General features: G+C 56.1%; 3 protein-coding genes across 19 annotated transcripts in view; 2 read left to right on the top strand and 1 right to left on the bottom strand.

Annotated features, from left to right (window-relative positions):
* MYO9A (myosin IXA) overlaps nt 1-5,337 on the top strand; it is a 184,219-nt gene extending 178,882 nt beyond the window's left edge. For 5 of the 10 annotated variants that reach the window (XM_055818987.1, XM_055819017.1, XM_055818993.1 and 2 more), the window contains 3 exons: nt 1,991-2,193; nt 2,396-2,538; nt 2,950-5,336. In XM_055818987.1, coding sequence (XP_055674962.1) covers nt 1,991-2,193; nt 2,396-2,538; nt 2,950-3,425 — 822 coding nt within the window. In that variant the 3' untranslated portion in view covers nt 3,426-5,336. Of the gene's footprint in view, nt 1-1,990; nt 2,194-2,395; nt 2,539-2,949 lie in introns of all 10 variants that reach the window. The other 5 variants (XM_055818976.1, XM_055818992.1, XM_055819003.1 and 2 more) reach the window with 2 other exon arrangements.
* Nucleotides 5,338-7,090: 1,753 nt separating this feature from the next.
* Nucleotides 7,091-11,585, bottom strand: NR2E3 (nuclear receptor subfamily 2 group E member 3). Its single transcript, XM_005232579.3, has 8 exons — nt 11,240-11,585; nt 9,977-10,127; nt 9,392-9,495; nt 9,052-9,306; nt 8,786-8,967; nt 8,339-8,570; nt 8,156-8,261; nt 7,091-8,076 (listed from the first exon to the last, which is right to left on the bottom strand). The coding sequence occupies exons 1-8, from the start codon at nt 11,295-11,297 to the stop codon at nt 7,944-7,946; spliced, it is 1,221 nt and encodes a 406-aa protein (XP_005232636.1). The 5' UTR covers nt 11,298-11,585; the 3' UTR covers nt 7,091-7,943.
* Nucleotides 11,586-15,424: 3,839 nt separating this feature from the next.
* Nucleotides 15,425-17,510, top strand: LOC101913307 (uncharacterized). 8 transcript variants are annotated; one of them, XM_027780052.2, is made up of 6 exons: nt 15,425-15,552; nt 15,716-16,163; nt 16,321-16,338; nt 16,602-16,803; nt 16,884-17,116; nt 17,191-17,510. In XM_027780052.2, the coding sequence occupies exons 2-6, from the start codon at nt 16,035-16,037 to the stop codon at nt 17,209-17,211; spliced, it is 603 nt and encodes a 200-aa protein (XP_027635853.1). In that variant the 5' UTR covers nt 15,425-15,552; nt 15,716-16,034; the 3' UTR covers nt 17,212-17,510. The 8 variants fall into 8 exon arrangements, with proteins under 8 accessions (XP_027635853.1, XP_027635854.1, XP_055673145.1 ...); XM_027780053.1 differs by lacking the exon at nt 17,191-17,510 and having other exon boundaries at nt 15,716-15,733; nt 16,089-16,163; nt 16,884-17,182; XM_055817170.1 differs by lacking the exon at nt 17,191-17,510 and having other exon boundaries at nt 16,284-16,338; nt 16,884-17,182.
* Nucleotides 17,511-19,284: the final 1,774 nt, after the last annotated feature.

The following is a 19,284-nucleotide window of genomic DNA, read 5'->3' on the forward strand; positions in this document are numbered from 1 at the left end:
TTTCCTGCAGGTCCCCGAGGTGGCAGGAGTTTGGGATGGCCAGGGCTCCACCATCCCTGCACGCAGCTCCTCAAAAAAACACTTCCTACCCCTTTTCCCCTTCCTACTGATTTTTTTCTATTTTATTTTCTTTTTCCATCCTGTGATTCCCTCTTTTTCTGCTTTGCTTGACTTATCCTTTCCCACCCTAATTTCTGCTAGCTCAGGGTGCGGTCCAGCATCAAGTTGCCTTCACAGTGCTGCTGTATCTTGAGATGGTGGATAAAACCCTCAACTTGGATGCCTTGGAGACCATGAGGCATCTGAAGGTCTCCTCCACCTTCTTGGAGGAGGAGCACCACCCCCACCTTGAACACCAGGTCAGGACACCCAGGTTTGAATTGGGAGGGGTCCAGCAGCCCTTGTATTCCCCAAGTCCATCAGCTTGGGTCTGGGTTCCCAGTGAGACCGTGATGGGTGAGAAAGGTGCCTTGCAGGCTTTTGGGGATGCTTGTGGGGCTCTTTCCCTTCCCACCAGCTTCAGCCCACAGCGCTTCTCCCCATCCTTCAACATCTGCAAGGGTCAGGGGACAAAGAGCAAAATTCAAGCTCTGCTCTCCTGATGCTGTTTTGCAAGCACGCCAGTGTTTTGCAAGCACCTTAAGTCCATGGACCGGTGAGATCTTTGGGATCTCAGGCATTTTGGCTAATAGGACTCAAGTAGCTGTGCTTCAGCTCAGGAGCCCACAGAAGAAGGTGGTGTCAGAACACTGGAGCACAGGAGTGGCTTTGCTGCCAAGGAAAGGTCTGTGAGAAGTGACATTAGAAGATGAAAGGGGTAAAGTGGAGCAAACCTGACTTTTAAAGAAAAAAGGGAGCTTCCTCTACCCTGCAAACCTGCTGTGGGCACTTGGATTATCAGGAAGACCCAGGGATGCCGCAGCTGCAGGGTTTAAATAGTCCTACAGGGAGAAAAGCTGCGCTTCAATGAGCAATTCAGCCACAAGGAGATGCAGGTTCATCCTGGGTGATGGTTGTCAGGAGGAGGCAGCAAGTGATGGACACTACTGGGACTGGTCGACACCTAAGTCCTGATCAGTTCAGGATCTTTGGAAGATGAGATGTGTCTGGGAATGACAGTGGTTAAGGTAAAAGCTTTTTTAATGTCTGTGATGTCCCTCATCCCCCCAAATCCATCTTTTTTATTCTACTCCGTGGAGCAGATCTGTAGAGCTGGTCCTCAAAAGATTAAAATGGCTGCATGTGTAGTATTCCTCTGTACATACTACCCCCGTTGAGTCCTTTTTCATTGCCGCTTTTAATATTTAAAAAACTAGATAGTTCTTCAGAGCTGCATTAATTCTCCCCATTTAACTGTGCACACAAAAATTCACATTTGTTGTCTTATAACGGCCGACTGGAGGTGGTCTTGATTTCTGGATCTCATATACATGAGATCAGAGCATGATTAGGTGTGAGTTACAGTTTGCTGAAGGAGTCAGTGGAGAGGAGACCCTTTGATGCTCAGTAAATACCAAGGGTGGGCAAGGGAAGGATGTGAGACACAATCAAACTGTAAAGTGAGAGCCAGGTGCCCTGAAGTCAAAGTCCTGGTGATGCTCCCACCCAAAGCCAACACGGCCACCTGGCAGGTCAAGCTTCTTATCGCACAGGCTGTGGGCTTTGCGGAAAGCCATCCTGCTGCCAGCTGGGCTTGCTTGGAAGTCCAAGTTGCGCTTGGTCCATCAGTGTCATCCTCACCACCTCCATCCTCACCACTTCCACCCTCACCACCTCCATCCTCATTCCCTCCAATGTGTTGAGTCCTTCTGGTACTTCTCCCAGCCTGGGGTGAGATTTCAGAGGGTCCTGAGTGTGACCGCCGGCAGTGCACTGAGGACTGATGGCCAGGGCCGTCGTCTTCACTCATCAGGAGCACAGTGTGGTTGGCACCTGAGATGTTTGCAAAACTACCTTGGCTATTGGTAGTGACACTGTTGTTTCTCTTCAGGGCAAAGGACGTGTGCGACGTGGTGCCTACCCCAGCCCGACATCTCCTGTTGCTGTGCGCTTGCCTGTGGTAACAGATGTCCCCGAGGAGACCATGAGCAGCGAGGAAGCCCTGGAGATGGAGGTGACAGAGCAGCAGCAAATGGCCATGCAGCAGGAGGAGAAGGTGCTGACTGAGCAGATTGAGAGCCTGCAGAAGGAAAAGTGAGTGTGGCCAAGGGTCCCAGCCATGTCCCCTAGCTATAGGTTACCTATGGATGTTGCTTGACATCATGTGGTTGACATGCTGCTCCAGGGAGACCTGGAGGACTCAATCCCTCCATGGTCTCTTGGTGTACGTGCATCCCTTTCTCCTCCCCACCTTCTTGGTCCCGTTGGGTCAATGGCACTGGGTTGGTTTTGGCAGGGAGGAGCTGACGTTCGAGATGCTGACACTGGAGCCCCGCGCCTCCGACGATGAAACCCTCGAATCTGAAGCCTCCATCGGCACTGCCGACAGCTCTGAAAATCTGAACTTTGAATCCGAAGGAGCCATCTCTGATCGCTCAGGTATATCCAGGCGTTCTGGGGTTTATCACAGAATGGTTTGGGTTGAAGGGACCTTCAAAGATCATCTCGCCCAACCCCCCTGCCATGGGCAGGGACACCTTCCACTAGGTTAGGTTTCTCTATAGCTTCAGGGGGCATCTGTTTGGTTTTTCTTGCCTGCAGAGAATGTAAATGGGTGTAAAGAGCAGGGTTCAGGGTTAAGGCCTATGGACCTGGGGAGGTGGGTGGTAGCACCCAGGGTTTGGTGAGGTGAGCACTCCTCCATCAAGTGTGTCATCCCAGGTGGTGCTACCTCTGATGAGATGCTGGGAATATTGTCCTGGCTTCATGGCTTGTGTCCCCGGGAAGCTGCACCGAGATGCTGGGTGTTTTCAGGGTGTTAATCCTGCGGTGATCCTTCCCTCCACGCAGAGAGAAGCATAGCACTTACCTCCCTGCGCCCCATCAAGCCAGAGGGGCCGAGCCGGCTGCGAAGGCACCCCAGGACGCGGCCGGACCCAGCAGACTCAGCCGATGCCTCCATCTCCTCCTCCTCCCAGTCATCCACCTCCTGCTTGCCCCACCTGCCCCGAAAGCGCTTCCAGATGTACTCCAAATCACCTTTCTACAGAGCAGGGGGGCTTGGCGAGCCCCCTGAAACCCGGGCAAGCCCCGAGGGCTTCGTGGGGCCTCTCTGTTATCCCGAGGACCGGCCTCAGTTCACCACCCGCGGGACTTTCAACCCAGAGAAAGGCAAACAGAAACTGAAGAGTGTGAAAACTTCCCCCCCAAAAACCAAAGAGCCCCCAGATGGGGGGATGGGGGGGGGACACAAGAGGAACCCCGAGGCTGACTGTGCCACCACCCAGCCCCTCGTCCTCCTGGGGAGCAACGAGTTCATGGTCTGAGATGCTCTGTCCCAGGGATGCGGTGCACGCCCAAGCGCATCCTGCCCATCGGCAGCACCGGCAGCGCTCCCCATGGCTTCCTCCTTAATGCCAGGGGGAGGAATTCTTAATTAAAAAGGCTGGTGGGGGACGGTTTTAACGGTGGCCTTAATGGTTTGGGGGGGACTGAGACCTTCGGGGGGTGGGGGGGGGGTTGGACCAGGGATGGAGGGGCACTGGCTGGCCCCTGCACCTTTCCCTTCAGAGCATCCCATGTCTCGGAGCATCGTGCTGCCAAATCCTTGTACTGAATCGCCGTTGCTGTCAGTAGGAGAAAACCAATCCTAAAAATCCTGTGGGAGCATCCCAAGCCAATGCCGGCTCCACTCCAGCCAGCCAAGCCCTCCGCGCTTTAACCACCTCATCCACACCAACGCCAAGCGCATGGAAAAGCGTTAAAATCTGCCAAAAATCACTCTATTTTTTTTTATTTTATTTTTTAATGTGACCTAACCACCTTTCTTCTTTTTTTTTTTTTTTTTGGAGACCATCAGTATTAAAAAATAATAATAATAATAATCAAGGACTACTTGAAGCTATATTTGTTTATATGCCGGTTACTGGAGTTTCTTGTAAATATATATTATTTTTTTTTAATATTTTTCCCCAGACAGAACTACTTTTTTTTTTTAATTATTATTATTTTTTGGCTGGGGAGGAGGGAAGCGATGGGCTGAGCCGTCCTGCCAGTGTCACCATCAGTGTCACTGTCCATCACTGCCGCTACCACCTTGCTCTATATATTGAGTTTTATTTTGAACAAGAAATCCCCATGATTTCAAAGCCGTGCCCATGATAAGATTAATTAGCAACACTAGCTAATGACTCAGCTCTTAATCTCTCCTGTATCATCATCATCATAGTCACCCTCAATGGTACCCAGAGAAGCTCTAGGTACAGGAGAATCTCTGGAAAGGTGAAATTAGGAGCCCCAGGGCGCTAATTAGATTAATGAAGGCTGGATACGTCCTGTCATATAGGCTGGGCGTCACAGGTTGAGGCTCATCCTTTCCCAAAACACCACTGCAAAGAGGGAAAATGCAGGAAAATGGAGTTTTCCTGATAATTTTGTATTTTGTCAGGCATTCCCACATCCCCGGGTTTAACTGAGCCACCCTTTCGTCCCCTCTCCCTCTGCCCAAAGGGCCGTTTCTTTTGAGGGATGGTTTATTTATTGTTGCTTTTTGGTTTGGGTTTTTTTTTACTTTTGTTTTTTTCGGTTTGGTTTTGGTTTTTTTTCCAATGGGGAAAAGCAATATATGCCGCAGGGAGAGTGAGGGCATGGGAGCAGTGTCTGGCTGGTCGCTGCATCCCAGGAGCAAAGCAAAAGACCAAGACAGTCATCCCCCATCCATAGGGAAAATGGGATTTTACCATCTCCAGATGTAAACCCAGGGATTTGGGGACCGACCCGGGATGTGCTGGGAAGGTGAGTGGTGGCTGTGAAAGTGAAAGCTCCTGGGGGCCCACCCCAACCCCCAGAGCTGGAAACAGCAGGAGCGCCCGGTGTCCCGCCAGAGCCAGCCCCCTGGGAGCCCCTTGGGAGCCCTTCAGCCAAACCCGCAGGAAATCCCTGCAAAGTGGCCAGGCTGTGGGCAGGGGGGCTGGGGGGGAGGGGGCAGGGGGAGCGGGGAGCCTCCGGCCACAGCCTGCTGGCCCCGGCGGCGCGGGAGCCACAGGGACAGGGCTTCCGCAGCGCCTCCAAACACATATATATGTGTGTGTATATTTCATTTGAGAGAGAGATATATTTCCCTTATATATATATATTTTATATATATAAAGAAAATATATTTAAAAGAATATATATTCTATATATAAAGAAAATATATATAAATATATATATTCTCTCTATAAAGTATATATAAAAGAATATATATAAAGAATAAATATTTCTTTATATATTTCATATTTCTTATATATATAATACATCTTTATATATAAAGAAATATGATATATATACATTATGTATAAAGAATATATATATTTCTTTGTGTATATATTTTTATATATTTTGGATATATAAAAATATATAAAAGAAATATACTGTATATAAAGAATATATATTTCTTTACATATATATTTTTATATATTTCTAGGTAAAGAAATTATATGAAGGAAATATATACTATACATAAGGAATATATATTACTTTATATGTTTGTGTATTTCTTCTGTATGTATAAAGAAATATATATGTTTATATATTTATATATTTCTGTATATAGACAGTGTATTTCTATATAGAGAAATATATGAAATATATACTATATATAAAGAATGTTTATTTTATCTCTGTTTCTTTATATATATAAATGTATAGTGTATATATAGAATATATATAGAGAAAATATATTTCTTTATATATATAATGTATTTGTGTGTGTATATATATAAAGAAAAAATATATAAAAGAAATATAGACATATATATGTACATGTGTGCGAGACCCTGGCAGGAGCTGGGCTGGCAGTCAGTGTGGGGGCCCCCGGAACTTGGGTGGGGGACGAGGGGTCCCAGGGTCCCCGGGCAGCCCCCAGCCCTCCCCCTGGTGAGGGGCTGGATGTGGGGGCAAAGCCGGCGTTTCCCAGAGTGGCATGAATGTACTTACTACTGGAACGGAGAGGGGCTGCGTGCTGTTCATTATTATTATTTTTAATGGACATTTTTTTAAGTAATTTATAAGTCTGCTGCGTGTAAATTAAAAACAAAGTCTGTATTGTAAGAGGGTATATTATCCTGTGTCATCCGTGCTAGAAATTGTTTAAAAAAGGAAAGGAAAAAAAAAAAAAAAAAAGAGAAATAAAAGCGTAATTCCATCTCGGCGCAGGGTTTGTGTGCCCCGCAGCCAGGGGTGCTGCCGCCTGTGCACCCTGAGCGGGAGCTGCCTGGGGACCGGGGTTCCCCCTGCCCGGCACCGCAGCATCTGTGAAGTGCAGTTTGTGGAATTTTTTTTCCCCACATCCTCCCCCGTGACTGTACAAAGCAGCTTGGCAAACCCTGACCTCGTGCTAATTAAAGAGCTGTAACGAGGCGCGCCTGGCGCTGGGTGCTGTGTTTGATGCTGGGGGTTCCCGGGGGGCCCCAGGGGCTGGGGCTGCACTGCCGGCTCAGCCACGGCGGTCGCCTCAAGTCACGCTCAGAGCTGTCGCATTGATGGAATATTTCTGCTTATTTCTATGCAGATTATTTCTATTCAGATTATTTTCAGTTTATTTATATTCAGATAATTTATTTCCATTTTGTTTATATTCATATTATTTCTGATCAGATTATATTTATCTTATTTCTATTGAGATAATTTGTTCTTTATTTATTTGGTTTCAGATTATTTTCATTTTATTTCTATTCAGAGTATTTAAATCAGATTATTTGGGTTATAGTCTGATAACTTATTTTCAATTTATTTCTATTGAGATTATTTTCATTTTATGTGTATTCATATCATTTCTATTAATCTTATTTATATTCAGGTTATTGAGATTATTTATATTCATCTTAGCTTATTTATACCGAGTATTTATTTTCAGTTTATTTATATTCAGGTTATCCTATTTATTTATATTCAGATTATTTATCACGTTTATTTATATTCAGGTGGTTAATATTCTGCCCCCCCATCCGAGGATGGGGTTCCTAAGCCACCAGTGCGAGGAGCCTGGCTGCAAAAGCCTCTTTATTCGGAGCACAAATTGGCGGAGGGAGAGAGCAGGAGCCCCAGGACACAGGGACAACGGTCTGTCACCATGTCCCCCAGGACCACGGAGCTGAAGTCGGGGGGGGGGGGGGGGCACGCACAGTGAGCGAGGGGCAGTTGTGGCGGCTGGGGGGACACCCATCCCTGGACTGGCATCACCCCCCCGGGCCAGTGGCACCCCAGGGATGATGATACCCTCGGGCTGGCATCAACCCTGGATGGTGTCACCCCTGGGCTGGCATCACCCCCAGCCAGTGTCACCCCTGGGCTGGTATCAACCCCAGGGTAGCTGTCACCCCAGTGGCCAGTGTCACCCCCCGGCTGGCATCATCCCCAACCAGTGTCACCCTTGGTCTTGTGGCATAGCCTGGGCTGGCGTCACTCCTGGGCTGGTGTTATGCCCCAGGTGAGCATCACCCCCAGGCTGGTGTCACCCCTGGGTGGCAGTGGGTTCCCACGGGTGGCAGTGCCACAGAAAGGGCACTTTGCCTGGGTCCAGGGGTTTGGGACAGCAGCACCCATCAGGCACCCCCACAATGAAGTGCTCCTGGTGTGTATGGCACTCACTTGGGGACATCCCCCTGCCACCAGCTGTCCCCAGTGAAGCTGGTCCCATGTCCCAGCTGCTGGTAGCATCCCCCAGTCCTGGCCACCACCCTGCAGACAGGACCATCGACACCATCACACCCTGCAGCATCCCAGGGTGAGGACAGCTGGGCTGGGGGTGACAGTGTGCCAGTGCAAGGTGACAAACAAGCAGGGTGACATCGGGGTGGGGGGAGTCAGTTCTTGAACATGTCACACAGCAGCTTCTCCATGGGGGTGTTGCCGATGGTCCGGCGGAAGAAGAGCAGCTCAACACGCTCAGAGGAGATGAAACGCAGCGCCGGGAGCAGCAGCAGCAGCTTCCCGAACCTGGGGGACAGAGCGGTGGCCGTAGCTGGGTGTCCCTACCCCTGGTGTCACCCATATGGGGACATGGGGACAGTGGTACCTGACCAGTTGCCCAGGGTAGTGAGAACGGTTGTGCTGGCCAAGCATCACCTGCGACTGGTCCTGCAGGTTCTCCACCTGCTCAGGGTCCTTCAGGCCACGGGTCTCTGCAGGGACAAGGGGGTGACAGGGTGGGGTGGAGACATGGTGACGGGCAGCGGCACATGCTGGTGGGTCCTCTCACCTGGTTTGAAGAGCACCACAGCCTTCATGCAGGCGAATTCAGTGGGGTCGACGGCCAGTGCCTTGAAGCGGCTGAGGGTCTCCTGCAGCACCCGGACGTCCAGGGCGGCCGGCAGCAGCTTGCCCGGGGCCGGCTCAGGGACAGCCAGCAGTGGGCAGCTCTCCAGGGGCATGGACCACTGGATGGCACAGAGCAGGAACAGCTCGCTCCACGCTTCCTCCAGCAGGATCACCTGGGGGGCAGGGAGGGGGAGCCCCAAAACCCTTGTCACCCCCAAAGCCTCCAGAACCTGCAGCCACCACAGCTGGGTGGGCTGAAGGGCAACTTGGGGGGTGGGACCCCAAGACTGCGGTTAATGTTGTGGGGATGCTCCAACCCTCCCCATCCCCCTAGTTGTCTGCATTTTTTGGGGTCCCTATTGCCCCATAGGGGCATCCCCGACCCCACCTGGTCACGGAAGGGCAGGTTGGAGAAGACGGGCAGGTTTTTGGCCCATTTCACGGCCATGAAGAGGAGACGTGCAGAGGTCTCATAGACATTTTCGGGGCTGGACGCTGGGTATGGTGCCACCTGGTACTCGCCAGCCACCCGCTCTGGCTCACTGCCCGTCACATCCACTGTCTCATCAGCTGTAGGGGTGAGAGAGGATGCTGGTGGTCACCACACCATGGGGACAACACCCACCTGTCCCCTCATCATGGGCAGCCACCCACCATCCTCGGGCTCCAGCTTGGCGCAGGTCTCAGCCGTCATCAGGCTGGCCATGAAGCGATGGTTGGTGGGTGGCGTGGGTGCTCGGGGACCCGGGGTGACAGTGACAGTGGCACTGGGACCATGGGGATCTGGGCAGGGGGTCAGGGGGACCTCACGGGTTGTGGCCACATGCTCAGGAGGCAGCTCGGCATCCAGCTCGATGCTGTCCAGCCGGACCTGGGCCGTGCTGCGGGGCTGACGTTCATTCTGCACAGCTGCAGGGACAAGGTGGCATCAGCACCAGCCACCCCACTGTCACCCTGCACCATCCATTACCGTGCGCCCCCCCCCCCATCTCACCATCCTTGTTCATGCCGGCTTGCAGGCACTTCTTGAGCCGGCAGGCCTGGCACTGGTTGCGGTGCGCCTTGTCCACTGGGCACAGCCCCGTCCCTGCCTGGCACCTATGGGAGAGGTGGCACTTGGCTGCAGCCCCTGAGGTGTCCCCTGTCCCTGAGGAGTGTCCTGCCCCCATGGGTGCCATGTCCTGGGGGTGCTTTGTCCCTGTTGGATATCTTGTCTGCGCCAAAGGGCATCCTCCCCAGTGGGCACCCTGTCCCCAGAGGGTGCCCTGTCCCCCATGCATTCGCCCTGCCTTGATGGGTGTCCTGGCCCCATGAGGGTGACCCCCCTGCCCCACTGGGTGCCTGTGGCCCACCTCGGGCCCTGCCCCACTGGGTTCAAGTTTCCCTGGGTCCCCCACCTCATTGCCCATGCCATGGGGTCCCTGCCCCGCTGGACGTCCATCCTGTGGGACCCTACCCCACTGTGTGCCTGTCCCCTGGGGTCCCTGTCCCCCTGGGCACCCATCCCCTGGGTCCCTGCCCTGCTGGCTGCCTGTCCCCCCACTCCACACCCCACAGGGACCCTCTAGCCTGTGCCCACCTGTAGATGAGCTTCCTGCGGACGCTGCGCTTGAAGAAGCCGCTGCAGCCGTTGCAGGCGTAGATGCCGTAGTGCTTCCCGCTGCTGGTGTCCCCGCACACCTTGCACAGCAGCACAGGGCTCAGCGCCTTGCCGGGGGCCGGGCTCAGCCCTGTGGGAGTGGAGCCACCACATTCAGGGTGACTCGGCACACCCCAATGTCCCTTGTCCCTCCCACCAGTCCCTGCTGACCCTCAGTATCCTGGTGATGGGTTGGGTGGCTCCTATCTCCACCAGATCAGACCAGGGACATGGATGGGGACACCCTGGGGACTCTAGGGATTTTGGCATCTCCCCACACCCCAGCACCCAGCATGCTGCAGGACGAACTCTCATAGAACTTTTTAAAAATAAGGGGATGAAATGGTGTCCCTAGGGATGAGGACAGTGGAGTTTCAGTGAGGGGAATCTGGGCATCCCAGAGAAGGGCCACAACCAGGGACTGGAGGTGTCCTAGAGAAGGGCCACATCTTGGGGACACCAGGCATCCCAGCAAGGGGCTGTGGGTGTCCTGGGGAAGGGTCACAGCAGGGGACCGTTGGGACTCTGGAGAAAGGTCAGGGACCGAGGGCCTCCAGAAAAGGGTTGTGGCTGGGGACTGCAGGCATCCTGGAGAAGGGCCATAGCTGTGGACCCTGAGGGTCCTGGAAAAGGACCATGGTGAGGACTGATGGACATCATGGGGCGGGTTGGGGTGGGGGACTGCAGGCATCCCAGCCCAGAGGAGGACCATGCTGGGGACCTTCAACATCTTGGAGAAGGGTGATAGCTGGGGACCCCAAGCATCGCAGAGAAAGACCATGATGAGAACCCCAGACATCCTGGAGGATCACAATAGGAACCCTGGTCATCCAGGAGAAGAACCACGAGGGGGGACCCCAGGTAAGCTTGGAGAAGGGCCACAGGGGGGAACCTGGGCATCCAGGAGAAGGATTGAGACTCCAGCCTTTCCTGAGAAGTATCATGATGGGACCCTGGGTATCTTGCAGAAGAACCATAATGAGAACCCCAAACATCCCAAAGAAGAACTGTGATGAAGATGCTGGGTGTCTTGGAGCTGGACCATGATGGGGACCCCAGCCATCTTGGAGAAGGACTGTGATGGGGACCCCAGGTATCTTGGAGAACGACCACAATGGGGAACCAGCCATCCCAGAGAAAGACCCCACCGGCGACCGCAGTCCCACCATGTTGCACCCACTCAAGCAGAACACCACCTCTTACCCGTGGGGCTATCACCCAGCCCGGCGCTCACTGCCGACCCCGCCGGCGATGCAGCCATCCTGTATCCAGTGTCCCCCACCTCGCCCTCCAGATCCACCGTGATGGGTGCCCAGGGTGTGGTGGAGCAGTGGGTGCTCCAGCAGCTCTGCGGGCAGCAGGGCTCTTGCCTTGCTCTCTTCAAGGCAGCTTAGCAGTGGGCGCTGTGTAAGCAGCCGCCTCTTTGTCACCCTCTTAATCTTTAGTGTCTGCGCAGGGCGGGGGGGGGGATCAATCAGCCACGCGATGAAGAATTAAAAAGGTGCTGAGCCCCAGCCCTGTAACCCTAAACCCCGTGACACCCAAGCCACACACCCCACCCCACACACACACACCCCGCGCCACCACAGGCCACGGTGGGGGTGTCACCCTGCCACCACGTGTACCCCCACCCGGCACTGCGAGGCTGAGATTGTGGCGAAGGTGGTAGAGGGGGGTTGGGGTAGAGACCCCCATATGCGTTCCCCCCTCTCGGGACCCACCGGCTCCTGTAAGCGCATAAGCCCTTCGCTAAGGCGGTTAGAGGGGAATAACAAAAAGTGGTAATTAAGGGGAGGTAATTTCCCTACCCCTAAGTAATTAATTACCAACCCTGATGGCGAGGGGAGGGGGGTCGCTCAGCGGGGCCTCGTTGTGCCTCAGTTTCCCCTCCCGAGGTGACACAGGGCCCCAGGCGTGCTGGGCCGGGGCTGCTGACGGCGCAGGGGTGGAGGCCAGGTGGCCCCCGGGTTACACAACCGCTGCTAAACCCTCGCCATGACAGGGCAGCACAATTTGGGATTTGAGGGCTTTAGCCATTAAACCACCCCCCCGACCCCGCGCAGCTCAGGGCAATGGTGGGTGGTCACCGTCACCCAGCCCAGGTTCTCCCCAGGGATGGGCCAGGCTGTGGCCAGGGGTCCCCAGCCCCGTGTCCCTCCCAGGGGGGGCCCAGACTGTGGCCCCGGGGGTGTTGCTGCCATCTGTGGCCCCAGCAGAGGTGTCCCAGGGGACGGGCCCTCAGTGAGTCCCTGCTGAGGGCTGGCAGCAGTGACATCTGTGGATCTGGGCCTGGGGGTCACCCCTCCATCATCCCTGCCCGCAGCATGGCTCCATCCCCCCTGCCCGCAGCATGGCTCCATCATCCCTGCCCGCAGCATGGCTCCATCCCCCCTGCCCGCAGCATGGCTCCATCATCCCTGCCCGCAGCATGGCTCCATCCCCCCTGCCCGCAGCATGGCTCCATCATCCCTGCCCGCAGCATGGCTCCATCCCCCCTGCCCGCAGCATGGCTCCATCATCCCTGCCCGCAGCATGGCTCCATCCCCCCTGCCCGCAGCATGGCTCCATCATCCCTGCCCGCAGCATGGCTCCATCCCCCCTGCCCGCAGCATGGCTCCATCATCCCTGCCCGCAGCATGGCTCCATCCCCCCTGCCCGCAGCATGGCTCCATCATCCCTGCCCGCAGCATGGCTCCATCCCCCCTGCCCGCAGCATGGCTCCATCATCCCTGCCCGCAGCATGGCTCCATCCCCCCTGCCCGCAGCATGGCTCCATCATCCCTGCCCGCAGCATGGCTCCATCATCCCTGCCTGCAGCACCCCTCCACTCCACAGCCCCTGGCCCGCAGCGGCCCCCACCCTGACCCAGATCTCTGACAGCCGCCATCTGCGGCGGTGGCCGCCCTCCTCCCTCGGCAGCATTATGACGCTGGGCTAATGCGGCAGGAGCAAGCTGTCACCCTGCGGGCCTGCTCTCGCCCGCAGCTTAGGTGCCTCTGGACCCTTCAGCAGAGCTTCACCCATAGGTGACACAACGCCTGGCGCCCGACCTGGGGGCGCCAGGAACACCCACAGCCCAGGGTGCCAGCCCACCCGTGAGTGACGCTGGGACCTGGGCGCCTGTGCCGGGGACGCTGGGGTGGCCAGCATGGCGATACACGCTGAGTCGGCTAATTTGCCCGTCCAGGTCCAGTCCTCCCTGTCGGGTAAAAGCCAGCTCTGGAGCAGGGATTTGGGAGGGGGATTAGCCCAGCCAACCATCTGCTGCCAGCCAGCCACCAGCATGCCCAGGAAAGCCAATAGCGACCAAAATGTGGTTTCCCACCTTGTTTCTCCATTATCCCCAGCTGGGTGCTGTCCCCAACGTGGGGCCTCCATGGAGCAGCACCCCACCCCCTCCCAGGGCTGAGCACCCCACAAGCACCCAACCAAGGCCCCCGGGAGGCTCGAGCCAGCCCATGTTGGGAAGTGCCCAAGCAGGCCTGACGCCACGGCCAAGGGGCTGCAGGTGGGGGTGAAGGAGCAAACGTTAAAGCCCGCAGCGGGGTCGTGACTCAGCTCAGTCACAGACGTTGGGGCAGATGCCACAGGATTACCCAGCCTAAAACCTCGGGATCTGCCCCCCTTCCCCCCCTCAGCAGGCAGAGAGCATTTAATTACTAATTTACTAATTACCCAAAGATGCTTGAAACCTGTGGTCGGAGGCAGCCCCAAGGCTCCAGCCGCCCTAATCCCACCGGCCACAAGGAGCTGGTGGGTGCACCCTGGTCAGGGGACAGCTCAGCTGGGGACATCAGGTGACCCAGGGAGGCACTGCTGTCCTGGCAGCCCTACTCCTGCCAGCAGTGGCACAGGGTCGTGAGGAATAGGAGGGGACAGTGGGGACAAGGAGGGGATGATGGGAACTAGGAGGAGATAGCAGGGATCAAGGGGAGGTGGTGGGGACCAGGAGCAGATGATGGGGACCAAGGAGACACGGACCAAGAGGGGACAACAAGAAACAGCAGGGGATGGTGGAGATGAGGAGGAGACAATGGGGACCAAGGGGAGATGGTAGGGACCAAGGGGCAGTGATGGGAATCAGGAGGAGCTGATGGGGATGAAGTAGAGATGACAGGGACCAGGAGAGGACAGCAAGGATCAGGAGTGGGGTGATGGGGACCAGGAGGAGACGGTCAAGACCAGGACTGAATGATTGGGAACCATGAGGAGATGATGGGATGAGGATAGGATGATTGGGAGCAAAGAGATGGTGCTGACTAGAAGGGGATGATGGGGACCAGGAGGAGATGGTGGGGACTGGGAGAGGATGAGGAGGATGAGGAGGGAGCAGTGGGAACCCGGATGTTTTGATGGGGACCAGGAGATAGTGATGGATAGTGGTGATGAGGTTACAGCAGGGAGGAGGAGGGGGTGATGGAGATCAGGACAGGACAATAGGGACCATGTGGGAACAATGGGGACCAGGTGGGTGCAACGGGGATCAGGGAGGGGCACTGGGATGCAATAGGGGTGGGTGGGGATCATGAGGGGATAGTGAGGACTGGGATGGGATGACAGGGACTGGAATGAGACAATGGGGACTAGAAGGGGACAACAGTGACAAAGAGAGGCCAAGGGAACCTAGAGGGGTGATGAGGACCAGGAGATCATGATAGACCCCAGGAGTGGCTAGTGAGGACCAGGCAGAGACCAAGAGGGGACACTAGGGTCCAGAAGAAGGTGATGAGAAACAGAGTATATATCAGTACAGGACAGTGGGGACCAGGAGAGGATGGTGGGGATCAGGAGGGGACAAGAGCAACCAGAAGAAGATATGAAGGTCTGGCAGGGTACAAGATGGCTGTGGGACTGGAGATGGCTGGGAAGGGTTAATGTAGCCACCCAGCACTGAGCCTCTTCCAGGCCAGGCTCTGGTTTCACCGTAATTAGCTCTTGTTTATTGTCGGCTCCTTGACAAATGATGCTGTGGAGGTTGCCTGATGACAGAGGGTGACAGCTCCCACCTCACCTGCCCCAAGCCCTGCCAAAGCCTTTGCTGACCCCCGGCACAAGGATTAAAGTTTAATGTGGCTCCAGAAGTGACCCCGGGCACCCACCACTCTGGGGACACAGGCCTGGGGAGACAGGCTGGTGGCTGTCCCTTGGGCCACCTTCAGGGCAAGAGGCGTTTTAGCACCAAGAGGTGTTTTGGCACCAGCCCAGACACCACAGGGCCATTTCGTGACTCCTTTGGGGTCACCTAAGGTGTTCACTGATGAAATGTCACACCAGGTTGGGTCTGCCCCCTGGGGCTGGCCCCGCAGGATGGGCTCAATGCCACGGTGGGCCGGTCGGTGTGGTCCGGGCACATTCCCGGGCACCGGTGGAGCCACATGTGGGTGCCAAGAGCCACCGCAAGCGCTCACCGGCGTGGGCTGAGGTCCTGTACTGTGGCCAGCTTTGGAGCAGCAGTTACTTGGGGACCACAGTGGAGTGAGGGGACCTTGGAGGAATCCCCAAGGCAAGGAAGTAAGGTATGGCATGGGTGCCAGGGCTGGCATGGTACCCAAGGCTGTGGCTTGGCCTTCGGTGGGGCGACATGGCACCACAACCATCTGGGGACAGAGAGGTCCCTGAGGTGGGTGTGGGCACCGCCTGTGTCCCCAGCTCTCCGGACAGCATGTTTTCTCCTTGCAGATGAACCTCCTCACCCAGGTAAAGGGGGAGACAGCGGGGAGGGCACCCAGGCAGTCCCTCCCCTCCACCATGGCACCTGGCGCCCATGGACCCCACAGCTGGGACCTGCCCGGTGCTGAGTCTGGGAGTTCTGGGGGTTGGGGGGTATTGGGACATTGCCCTGGGCTATGAATGGGTGCTGGTAGGCGTGGGTGCTGGCAAGGGTGGGTGCTAGCATGGGGGCATGCTAGCAGGGATGGGTGCTAACAAAGGGATGGGTGCCAGCAGGAATGAGTGATAGCAGGGATGGGTACCAGCAGGGGATGGGTGCCAGCAGAGGATGAGTGTTAGCAACGGATGGGTCCCAGGCTCGCTCTGCCCCCTCTCCCCACAGGTGAGCACCCTGGTGCAGACCCTGCAAGCCCTGGATGGGTCATTCCTCCAGCCCCAGCGCTGGCTGGGCTCCTGGGTACGACAGGTTTGGGAATGCTGGCATGGGGACCCCAACCAGGGACTCAGGCAGGGAGATAGCAGCAGTCCAGGCAGGGGCTGAGCGGTGATCCTGGTGTCCTGGGTCCCATCTCCCCAGTGCCACTGGGGCTGACGCTGGGTGTTTGTCCCTCCAGGTGAGCAGCTCCAGGCAGGTAAGTGCCAGTATTCCCTCTGCACCCCGCACCATCCATCTCACCTCTAGCACAACAGGGCCAAATCCTGCATGCCCTGCCTTTTCATCGGCACCCATGGGTGCTCCGCACTTAGAGGAGGTGGCCCCTCCTTGGAGGGTTTCCCCATCCAGGGACACACAAGCTATGTCCAAGCTACCAGGGATGGGGATAAGCCAGCAGGTCGGTGATGCTGCTGGTGTGCCCCTGGCACTGGTGGCCCTGAAAGACAGATGGGTCCCCAGGCGGTGGCTGGGGCAGTGAGCACGGCAGCGTTCTTCCTCTGTGAGGGGCTGCTAGGCCAGCATTTCAACGCGGTCCCTGATGGAGTGGCCAAGCCCCAGCCTGGGGACCTCTTCCTCTTCCCACTGGCCTCGGGGGGTCCTGCCTGGTGTGGCGCCCACGCTGGCATCTACTGCGGTGATGGGGAGATCATCCACCTGGAAGGTGAGCCCCAGGAGGTGGTCACAGTGTGGGGACATCCTCATGGAAGGGACATGGGGTACAACGTCTCCTCCACCCCACAGGCAGCTCAGGGACATCCCCATTGGGGATCGTGGCCAAGCACAGCAAGAACCACCTCCTGCGGACACGGGGTCCAGCCAAGGTGCTGCGGAGGAAGGAAGGGCTGGATGTGGCCGCCCTGCAGAAGCGGATTCGAGTGGCCATGGACCAGGCAATGGAGTACAACGCTGTCACTTGCAACTGTGTCCACTTTGCCCTCTCTCTTCTGGGGTTGGGCCAGATAGCCAGCACCATGGTGGGTGCCACCACTCCTGGGGACTCCAGCACCTGCTGCGGCTGAGCATCACCACAGCCCTTCTTCTCTCCCAGGTGTCCCCAGCACTGCAGTGATGGAGGCGGTGATGTGCCTGGAGATGCAGGGGGCTGGAGCCTCCTTCCCTGGGGCACCAGAGCTGTGCCAGCGGCTTTGGCCTCCCTCTTGCATGGCAATAAACAGGTGCACGGACAGCCTGTGGCCCCCCTGCTTGATTTGTGTTTTCTGCTTTTGCTTTCCTTTTCCCAGAACCTGCTGGTGAGCAATGCCCTGCCTTGGCACATCTCAAAGTGAGTGGCCACTCTTTGCTCCCCATGGCCTCCTGAGACAGATGCCTCTCTTGTTGCTGTCATTTGATTTTAAGCATCAAAATAAATATTCCCTGAGCTTCTGGGTTGAAATCTGACCAAACAGCTCGACCAGGTCTGGTTGGGAACAAGTCACTGGTGGTGTACCCTGGGGTCAATACTGGGTCCAGTCCTTGTCGACAGCTTCATTACCGGTCCGATTGATGGGGCAGAGCAGACCCTCAGTGAGTTTGCTGCTGACACCAAACTGGAAGGGGTGGCTGATGCACCAGAGCGTTGTGCTGGCACCCAGAGAGACCTGGACAGGCTAGAGAAAAGGGCCAACGGGAACTTCATGAAGGGGAAGATGCAAAGTCCCACCCCTGGGGAGAAACAAGACCAGGCTCCAGGACACACTGTGGAGGGTGACCAGCTGGAAAGCAGCTTGGCAGGAAAGGCCCTGGGGGTCCTGGGAGACACCAAATTGACCATGAACCAGCAAGGTGCCCTTGGGGCACAGTGAAAGCCAACAGCATCCTGGGCTGCATTAGGAGGAATGTTGCCAGCAGGTCAAGGGTGGTGGTCCTTGCCCTCTGCTCAGCACCAGTGAGGCAAATCCTGGAGTGCTGGGTCCTGTGCTGGGTCTTGGGGATTCTTGCAGTTCCCACACTCATGGGAGTTTCTGGGAGGCTTTGCTCTCACCAGGGTGGAAGCGTGATTGCCCAGCGAGGGGGGAAATGTCCCCATGGCTTCTAAGGGGAAGGGAGCCAAAACACGAGGCCAAAACACCTGAGCAGGCTAGGGCTGGAGGAAGGTGTCTCAGGGGGTGTGTGGGACATTGCTGCACAACATGCGCTTTTGGAGATTTCCTGCAGCTCCTTTGACTCAAGAGTTTCCAGAATCTCTGGAGTCACCTTCTTGCATTCCCAGATTTCACTTTTAAGGTGGAATTAGCAAATTAACCCCAGAGCTTTAAGAAGTGGGAAAACCCACCCGGGGTTTGCTGGCATTTGTACTGCTTTGGGGTTTTCCTTTCAGCTTTTCTCTGCCTCTCACGTACATCAGGAAGGATGTGAAGTCAGGTTCGGCGCCGGCACCTGCCAGCCCACCACCCCTGCTGCATTTCCCACAGCCCCTGGCAGAGGTGCCAGCAGCCCAGCTCTGTCACCAGCGCCATCCCAGAGAAAACAATGCTAAGTAGCAGCAGCTGGCAAGGTTACTCCCATCTCTGCACCCCATTGCAGGCAGCCGTCATTGCACCGGGACAGAGAAGGGGGACAATGAACCAGGCTTGTCCTGGGAAGCCTCCAGCTCAGTGAAGCCGGGCGGGACAGGCATCTTTTGCCCAGGTGAAGCCCTCGCACCCGGCAGGAGCAATCACAAGTAAGTTGTGATGGCAAGGTGGGACCCTGCCCCCTGAGCATGGGCAGGACAGCACAAGCACAGCACTGATGCCCCATTTCTGTTTCTCTCTCCTTGCAGATATCGAGCAGCTTTGTAAGTAGGAGCTTGGTGAGACCTCCACTGGCAGCACGGGGGCCACAAGGAGGTCTGAGACCCCAGCAGGGCCAGGATGCCCAGGATGGCTGTGCAGTCAGGAACAGGTCTCTAGTTGGGCTGAAGTCCCTAAACGGGGCTGGGGTCTCTGAGAGCCCTGTGGGGTCCCCAAAAAGGACTGAGGTCTCCAAAGAGGGCTGGGGTCCTCAGGAGGGTTGTGAGGTCCCCAGTAAGGCTGGGCTCCAGCTGCCAGTGCTGGTGGGGGCCCATCTGCACCAGGCAGGCAGGACAGCGGGGGGGGGGGACCATTCTGGGGGAAGAGGGGCAGGTCCTTTCTGCTTGCTGAAGCTTGATTGCCATGCATTA

The sequence above is a fragment of the Falco peregrinus genome, chromosome 1 (genome assembly GCF_023634155.1).
Source record: "Falco peregrinus isolate bFalPer1 chromosome 1, bFalPer1.pri, whole genome shotgun sequence".
Taxonomy (NCBI): domain Eukaryota; kingdom Metazoa; phylum Chordata; class Aves; order Falconiformes; family Falconidae; genus Falco; species Falco peregrinus.